Source organism: Pavona decussata, unplaced genomic scaffold, assembly GCF_977016875.1.
Source record: "Pavona decussata unplaced genomic scaffold, jaPavDecu1.1 SCAFFOLD_207, whole genome shotgun sequence".
In the NCBI taxonomy this organism is placed as follows: Eukaryota; Metazoa; Cnidaria; class Anthozoa; order Scleractinia; family Agariciidae; genus Pavona; species Pavona decussata.
In genome coordinates this window covers 1,935,492-1,945,000 of record NW_028145612.1, presented here as the reverse complement: position 1 = coordinate 1,945,000, position 9,509 = coordinate 1,935,492, and the positions used below count along the sequence as shown (strand labels likewise).

At 36.5% G+C, this 9,509-nt stretch overlaps 1 protein-coding gene across 2 annotated transcripts in view; it reads left to right on the top strand.

The window, feature by feature from the left end:
- The window catches only part of LOC146460856 (ubiquitin-conjugating enzyme E2 variant 2-like), a 12,770-nt gene extending 5,849 nt beyond the window's left edge, over positions 1-6,921 (top strand). For both annotated transcript variants that reach the window (XM_085087581.1, XM_085087582.1), the window contains exons 3-5: positions 238-360; positions 1,909-1,988; positions 3,549-6,921. In XM_085087581.1, the coding sequence (XP_084943707.1) occupies positions 238-360; positions 1,909-1,988; positions 3,549-3,612 (267 nt within the window). In that variant the 3' untranslated portion in view covers positions 3,613-6,921. The remainder of the gene's footprint in view (positions 1-237; positions 361-1,908; positions 1,989-3,548) is intronic.
- Positions 6,922-9,509: the final 2,588 nt, after the last annotated feature.

The window sequence follows — 9,509 nt, the reverse complement described above, 5'->3', positions numbered from 1 at the left end:
ACAAAAATACTTTAAAGAAAGGGTTGCTTGTTGGAAAGGGGGAAGGGGGCACCTTAGGAAGGAGAGCACTAATTACCGTAAATTGAATCGTTATGCTGAAGCCTGAATACTGGAAGGGTTAACTTTGACAGTCCATGTATAATAATTATTATAACAAAGGCTTAGGATGTATGGCTTTGACATTGAAAGTAATATTTTCTTACATTGTAAATCTTTGTTGTTTTGTTCAACTCACAGTGTCCCTATGAAAACAGGATTTTCAGTCTGAAGATTGAGTGTGGCACGAAATATCCTGATTCTCCACCTAAGATTAGGTTTTCAACAAGAATTAACATGAATGGAGTGAATGCCAGTGGAGAGGTTAGTTAATTTCCATTTTGTTTTTGTTCTCCCTGAAATATAAATTATTATGATATATCTGAGAGGTTGTGCTTACTCAAAATGTGCAATAAATACAGGGATAGCATATTGCGAGGCAATAGACAAACTCCCCTTGATAGAATGATTTACACAATTTAATCACAGTTTTAAGGTTACAGAAGTAGCTGAACTAGCAGCACATACCTGCACATAGACATACTATGTAGATGGTAGGTAGGCAGAGGTAGGTTTTACTTACTATTCTGTTTAATATCCCTTCCCTAAAGTTCATGAACTTATTGTTACTGTACTTCGTCTTCCTGCTTTCACTTGGTTTTGCATATTGTTGAGCGTCTTTTTTGAAACCACACATCTTTTACATTTTAAAAGACTCTCATATATTCTCTCATGTACACTTACATGTACAAGATTTCAAACAATGCCTTGGTTTGTGTTCGCCAAGTATTGTTTTAATATTCTTGATCATGTCTCCACCAATTTTCAACTCAAGATAAACCAAGGTTTTCATTTCCAGTGAGCCTCTTTCTAGCCACACATTGTCACATATTCTTTGCTTATTCTGTCACAGTTTTTTCTTTTCTCAGTAGCATTTGGATGTATTTATTATAAATTCAACTTTGTACTTTATAATTTAAACTGAAGATGACAGAAGAGCTGTTGAAACATGTTTTTAAAAATCAAAACTGTTGTTGTTTTTCTTAAAAATATTGTACAGTATGTGTAACATTACTAGTCTGAGATTGAATTGATTCAAATAGCATTGAGAATAACTTAGAAAATTACAATTCTGATAAACTGTGCAAATCCTTTTGACCAAACATAATGCTGTGACATTCATGAACCTTGCCAAATTGATTTGCAACATGATTCTCTTAAAAATTATGTTCCTCTTACAAGAAGCATTAACCACCATTATCCAGAAAGAAAGCTAGTAAAAATGAAAATATAAAACTTACTATGGTCAGCAAGTCACACTGAAAGGTAGCAGAATACAACTGTAGATAATGCATAGTAGATCCTGTGATCGTAGCCAATACTTGCAAGATAGCTTGTACTTGTACTGTTTGTTGGAAGTCGCTTTTCAAACACATTCTTGTAGCTGCATGCATATACTTAGTGCGTTACCTAAAATATGTTTTCTGTACGTAATGTCACTTCTTAACAGTAAATTTAGCACTGTGCATATTTGCGTGAAACTGCAAATTCCTGACTGATTCATCATACTGCTTTGAACATGATGTTTAACTAAATTGTTGACGATTTGTAATTACAGCTGTACAAGAATATTTGCCTAAAGGAAAGAAGAAAAGGGTGTTCAAAAAACGAACACTCCTTAAGTCTTCTCACATTAATTAGTGGAAGACAGTCATGAGTCTAGTGGAGTAACTCTTTGAGTTATGAGAGCCATTATTAGATATAGCGAAAAACTGTGCCTGAAGTCTTGATTATACAATATACCAAGGCTGAGCCACCACATTTTGGAGCACAGAAAAGGTCAATTGATGTTTTACATTCCTTCTTGCTTAGATTGATTCAAAGGCCTGTCAGGCTTTGAGTAAATGGAAAAGAGAATACACAATCAAATCTCTCCTTACAGAATTAAGAAGGTAAGTAATAAGACATACACTTTGATTATTGCCATGCTCTTTGAGGAAACTGTGGGATAACTTTGCAGAATAAGTTACAAAAACTACAAAAAAGAGCAGCCCATGTTTTGACTTTCTCAAACAAACTAGGATGCGGATGCTGGTTATTTGTTCGAACTCCTTGGATGGAAAAACCTGCCTCGCCAGTAGCCTGCGTGCAAGCTCTCTTGGGGTTGGGGGCGGGAGGGGGAAAGAGGAGAGAGCTTGTAACGATGTCTCAGGAATTTTCATTTCTGCGTCGAAAAAGTAGATGCAAAATGCTGATTGGTGGATATTTAAACTTATTGCTTATGTCATTGCTCTCCGCGTTGAATGCTCTCTCCTCTTTCCCCTTCCCGCCCCCCACCCCTAAGAGAGCTTGCTCGCAGGCTACCTCGCCAGCAGCTAATCCAGAGAGCTATGACAGTTTATACAGTAGGTCTCTCTACACAGGTTGGCTCCAGACTATCTATGTTCTAAATTCGAAAAAAGAGGAAGTGAACATATTTCCCGCACACAAACTACTACAAAAATAGCTTTAGTTACAGTGGCGCCATTCTATGGAACAGCCTTCCATGCGACGTAAGGCAAGCAGAGTCCCTTGGGCAATTCAAGCGTGCACTCAAACAAAAACTCACACAAGAACTCTAAAGTGGCTTTTTATTAATTTTTATATCTACATAGTTTATTAATTAGTGAATTATTGTAAAATTTGTATTAATATCTTTATCTTGTACAGTCAACTCTCTCATAGCAACCACTTCTCGTAAGCCACCACTTCGTAAACAACCATTTCGTTTCTCAGTTAAATACTGTTTCAAGAGCTCTCTCGTAAGTGACCACCACTCAAATTTCTTAAGGGACCGTGACCACTTTTTAGGCCAGAGATTTGACATATTCTTTTGTTTTCTGTTTCTGGTAAGCGACCACCTAACATAATCACGTATGATCGTTAGTAAATCATTGCTCAGAAGTGACTAAAGTTCAATTTTTAATGACGATACCCCAGAATGGTGACAGATAATAACAGTTTACAGACAGAGAAGATGGCTATAATAGATCTGTTGGTAAATGGGAATCGTTGAACAGTGATCTGTTCCAAAATGTTGTACAAAGTTTCATCAGAAGAATGAATAGATTGTTCAGGCTCTATTAAAGGTGAAATATGCCAGTGCTTTCAATCTTTTCCTTAAGCCGTGGAATAGAAATGTCATTGTCTCCATAGAAAATGTAACTAAATGCCTAATTTTAGCTGATGAGGTAATATTGTTTTGTAATTAATTAATCAATCCAGTATTAGGCTTATTTTGTTGATCTTTCCCGTAAACGACCACCTCCTGTAAGCAACCACTTTGTCGTGCCCCAAGGGTGTTCGCTTACGATAGAGTTGACTGTAGCTGATGAATTGTACATGATTAAATAAAGATTACAAAAAGAAAATGCAGAGAGGCACCTAGTAAAATAATGACTGAGTTTTGAAATTGTTTGTTAACTGTTTGCATGTCTAATTTGATTGTTTCTGATATTTTGCCATCTTTGCAGAATGATGACTCTTAAAGAAAACTCAAAGCTTTCCCAACCACCGGAAAACTCAACGTATCAGTGAGTTAGATAAAATGACAGTGTTGTATTGAAAAAGGTTAAGTTGCAGAAAAAAAAAAGGCTTAGTGTATCTGTAAGTTTTTCAGATGTGTTGTTAGTATGTTTTCTAATTCCCAAGAATAATCTACAAACTTTCTGCTTCAATTTGTTTTTAAATGTTGTGGCATCTTGTCTTTGTTTCCTGTCATTGTTATGGGTGAGGCCTGGTGAAACAAAATTGACAGTTTCATTCAACACTGATCTGTTTAACATGTTACATTGATTTGGCCACCATATTGACTGATGATCCGATCTAATGCATCAAGGCTGGATGATGTTTCATCATGGTTTTGTATTCATTTGAGTGCCATGTATAAATATCATCCAACAAAGTTGTAGTTAACAATTTTGAATGATCTTTATGTTGGATTCATTTTGCTGCGCTCATCTAAACCCACAAATTTGTAACATGCTGTTTCACCCCAATGTAATTAAGCTGTTTCTTTTTGTTACTTGTGTGATTGACATAAGATGAAATGTTTCTGAAATGTTGCATCTCTGTTTTACTTTGGTGATCTGCATCAAATTTTTCTTTAAGGTGCAATGTAGTTGCTACTAAAGCTAAACTGATTGTTAAGTTTCTTGAGTTCAATTTTTAGACAAAAAGTCATTATTTTGTTAGTATAGAAAATTGGTATGTTAGTCACACTCACATGGGATACATGTAAGCCACTCATTGTCTCAAATTTTAGTAAAAAACATAAAAATGAGATCAAAGGTTCATTCTTGAGAAAGCTTGATTGGTTGGTTGGAAGGGGCATTGGAAGTTTCATTGTGTTTGTGGTAGGATTCAATTTGGATCATTTTAATAAAACTTAACTGATTGGTCAAAAGAGTGTTCCAGTACCCAATCAATGTTCTTGTTTGAGAGAGCCTGAAACACTTGTCTTCAAAAATGACTGAAGGACATGTAGTGAACTCACTGAGCTCAAGGACACACCATCAACTTTTTGGTAGCCTGTTTGTAGGCATTTTGGTTTCAGAGATACTGACAGAAATACATGTAACTCCTCTTTGATGTTGTTGTCATTCGTTGTTGAACAGACCAGATAAAAACATTGTGTCTGTAAATTGACTTGATTAGTTGAGGTTGTATTGGCACTTGTATCAAATTGGAAATAACCAAATCATGACCATTGCATTGGGATGATTTTATATGTAGTATCAAGGTGAAGCTGAATCATTTCACTTCCAATTTGTGGCTCACACTGAAAAACTGTATGAAGATAACGATGTACAGTAAAAATACATGTATTTGTTTAACTTGACATAGAATGAACTTCTTCTGAGAAAATGGTGTGGCTTAATTGTGCCAGTTCTTTTTCTTAAAAATGATAATGATTACAGTAGACCGATTTGCTGCATGTGTACTTTTGAGCAAAACTTATTTACTCTAAACTCTCTTAGTTCTTAGATCTAAAAGTCTGCATAGTTTAAATTTACTTAGAGGATTTTAAAGCTTTAATATTTATCCTCTTTTCCAACTGATTAATCAGTATGTGCTGTGCTGTAACACTGTGTAGCCAACCTTGCAGCGATGAGGCTTCAGGCTTCTACCTTAGGCAAATATTTATCTAGCATTTTATAGTGAAATGCAATGTTTAAAGCTTGAAAATGGTGTTATTGTAAAGATCTGAGAGAAGATAATTATTGTAAAATGCAATACAAAATATTAATACATTTAGTAATTGCTGTGTGATTTGAAACATTTTGCGTTGATAATTATGACTGGTTGTAATTTAATTGAGTTGTAATATTAACAATGAAAATAAGTGATAAAATCCGACGTTTCAAAGTCACCATGACTTCATTTTCAAGGTTGTAGAAATGACAGTTGTGGAGTAATTTATGCTGGAAAAATGTCAAATGATATAGAAGCGTTCAAGGTATCAATAATTGACTGCTTTTGACACTTTTCCAGCATAAATTACTTCGTAGCTGTCATTTGACAACCTTGAAAATGAAATCATGATGACTTTGAAACATCAGATTTTTTTCGCTTATTTTCATCTATTTCGAAATGCCGATCTTAACAGAAACTTGTAATATTATTGTATCATTATGCAAGGCCAGGCTTAAACAGTGTTACAGGTCAGCACAAGTTTGGAAATTTGACCTCACAGACTTTTGCTAGGTGATAAAACAGACTTGCAAGTTGACTAGTGCATCCCCCTATCTTGTACACCATCTTAAACAAAACATGCAACATTCCTTTCCAGACAACTTGGGTCAACTACTAGTAGTTGATGTTGGTAAAAACTGAGCATTAACTTACTTGACAATTGCACAATGGGAATGCAAACCATTGCAAGTGCATGCCCATTCTGTTGTGCATGTACCAGATATAAATTCTTTGGAATTCTTGGAAGGTTGCACAGTCAGTCTTGCAGCTGTGTTTGGTGTGATGATAGTGAGTTGGCAATGTTGTAACTGCAGAGCCAGTGCAAATGAATGGCACTTCAGTTTTGGTGTGGACATTTCTAACTGATTTTATTTTTAATTTACACAAATATGCTGAATTGCTTGAAAAAAAAAAAGTTCACATTTTGTTCGACAACAGGAAACTGTGTTGAGCACTTAATCAACATCAACCTTGCTGCTTTTGATCTCTGTCATCGCTCTTTCCTTTTTATAACGAATTTATGTGATAAGTGATTAAATATTAGTAACCTAGATGTCTTTAAGGGTCAGTTATTAAAAAAACAGTTTAGACGGTGTTTAACAAAACCACTTTCTAAGCCTTTTTCAATTTTGCCAACAGTCAAAACTCATACCTAAACATTGTCTGCTGCTGACGGTAACAAGAAGGCTTGCATCCCAGACTAGAAAACTATTTAGTAATCAACCACTTATGAACAGATTTCGAGGCCCACTGATTGTCTTAAGCCGTGGCCTAAGTTAGCCGGACTCTGTTTAAATAACTGGCCCTTAATGTTCCCAATCTAAAAGAAGCTTCCGCTAACGTAGATATGACAAATTGTGTGGGAAAACGTTACAGACTTTGAAGTCTGGTTCTTGTCCGATGCTGGCCAATTTCACAATACGAGTGTCTTCTCTCGTTGGTCTTGTGGTGGCATAGTAGAGTCAGGTTTTAATTCAACTCTGTCTATTCTTTATACGACTAGCATTTTTTTCATGTGACTTTTTTGTGCTGTGAAAAAATAAGATTAGCTTTTAACTTTGCATTGGTGACAGTGATGTATGTAGAACAATGTAATCATCTTTTAGTGGATATTGAACATTATAATTAAAACTTCTTTGTGAGAAAAAAAAACTATGACTACCAATTCGCTTTGTTGTTGTTGTTTGGGGGACCAGTATGTGTTGAATGCCGTGACCTTCACTTGGTTACAGAGCCGGAAGAGGCAGACTATTGATATGAAGTCACTCAGCACGAGTTACTAAGCAATCTCCTTCGCAAAATGAACAAAGCTGTTGCCTGCGAATACTGCTGCCTCACATCACTCCTACTTTTTAAGGGTTTTCATGTGAGAGTGAACACCCCAAGTGACCAGCGGAAATGAAAGATTGCTGTATTCACAGGCTAATAGACCCTATGCAAAAATATCTGACATTTTGATATTCTTCTGTCTGCATTCAAATTAGCCTAACTAGCCTCGTTCAAGGTGAAGTATTCTTTGATTTTTGAACTCAAGAACGAGGTTAGTAAGGCTAATTTGAATGCAAACAAAAGAATATTAAAATGTCGGCCATTTTTGAATAGGGTCTATAAAGTTAGTTATTTTGTTACCTGGTTACAATCTACATCAAATGTAAAATCACACCACAATATCTGTTACGTAAACTAAATAATAAAAAAAAAACCCTTCCTATGCTCACTGAACAAAATCATATCGGTGTGAGACCAGCCTGGTGGAACACGGTGTGTTTAAAGCTATGCACAAGTGTAATTGAACAAGGATTGGAATTGGTGTGGACCATGCCAGCTTAGCACATGCGCAGTAGAGTCCGTTTGAGACTAATTTGCATACAACCCGTCCCGGGATTTTTGCTTTTCTGCCGTTACAAAAGCTTTCAAAAATATCGCAACAAACAGCTTCTGTAATTACTATAGGCTCAATTTCCGCCGCTTCCTCAAGTCCGGCTTTCCTCCCCGAGAGCTCTTTCGGGGGGTGAGTTTGGGCTCATTTCCCAAACAGTAGCCGTTAATCGAGCCTATAATTACTAAAGAACGTTTGTGAATAAAACATTCAGCTAACTTTCCGAAGATTAACGCGATTCAAACAGCTTCCTGAACTCTCCGACGGTATTTGGGAAACTTGGGTCACCGATTCCAAGGTGCTTCTCATCAACGCGCGCATGCGTCTGGTGTGACATTTTCCCTTTAAAACGGGCGGCACTGAAAGCAGTATGAGAAATTCACCGATCACGTGATCTTGCAGCACGTGTCAGTGACTCAGATCATGGCCTCTAAAACTTTACTGTTAACGTGGATGTCCTGTGGCTTGCGTTACCAGACCTGTGAGCTCTGCTGGCCTCCTCTGCGGGCAATTTGAGTTTCGAATAAAATATAGAAAAGGAAGGAAGCCGATGTTTTATCTGTTTTTAAAGCAAAACTGAAAACTTTTTTGAAAGACTTTGACCAATTTTAAACCTTGTTTTTAATTTTTACTCGATAACTTGAACTTTTTTACTACTAGGAGCATATTTGCTTTTATCTATTTTGTAATTTATTAGTTTATGTATTTAGGTAGGTTAGGAGGGCTCCACTGAAAACCGCCTTGGCGAGTTGCACCCCTCATTAAATATTGTTATTATTATTATTATTATTATTATTATTATTATTATTATTATTATTATTATTATAGAAAAGCCTGGGCTAGAATAAGATAGAAGAGGACGACTGGGCTCTGATTCTTTGTGGCGTTGTCCTATTCACTTGTTTTACTGTTGCTTGCGGAGGTAAGATCCGCCACTCGGTTAGAGTCACTTGCGGTGTACTTTGTAGTGAACTTCATTCTCCCTCCCTCCCTCCCTTTCTACGAGGCGACCCTAATAGGCCAGTTCCGAGTTACTTTGAACCTCATTATAAAAGCGAGGCTAAGTGCAGAGCACTTTTGCACTTAAGCCTCGCTTTCATAATGAGGTTCAAAGCAACACGGAAATGGCCTACTAATTGAGGCGTAAACAGACAATGGGCTTAAAAGGTAAAATTAAATGCAAGGCTGATTGGACAGCTAAAATAATTTTATTGCCCAATATTTCGGTAAGACAATACTAACCTTCTTCAGGGGCGGCAAAAAGCTAAGTAAAAAATTGGAAATAAACGGTTACAATATTTAAAGACGATACAAATGAAAAGTTGAGATGTGATTGGTTGATAAATAAAGAAAGCTGAAACGTGTATCGCGTCTGTTTATTCGATAGGGTTCAAGAGTCTTGCCCTTGGAAATTAGAAATGCTTCTCTGGCTTTCCGAATGCCGTCTCTGTTGGAGTTAATGAGTTCTAGGGGAATGAGTTCTATGTTTTTGATTGAATGGCCAGGAAGAGTGAAGTGATCTGAAACGGCGGTAGGTTGATCAATGCTTAAAAGGTGTCAAAGGTACTTGGGCTATAGGAAATATGCAGTTCGAGTAAATTAAGTTTAATTTCATAATAAAGTCAGTTTAAACTCCGATGACACGGTAACGTTACGTTGTATTAATGTTCTCGTCAGACTGTCAAAAGTACTCGTCTGATTGTGTATAAGCACGTGACCACTCGCTCGCAACGTAACCGCTAAGTAAATCAAGTTACTTTGTTAGCGGAGTAGCTTGTCGGTTAACTAATCCCCTGGAGAGCTTGTAAGAACTCGAAAATACTCGAAAAACTTTTAACCAGAAATGTTAATTTGGGCTTTG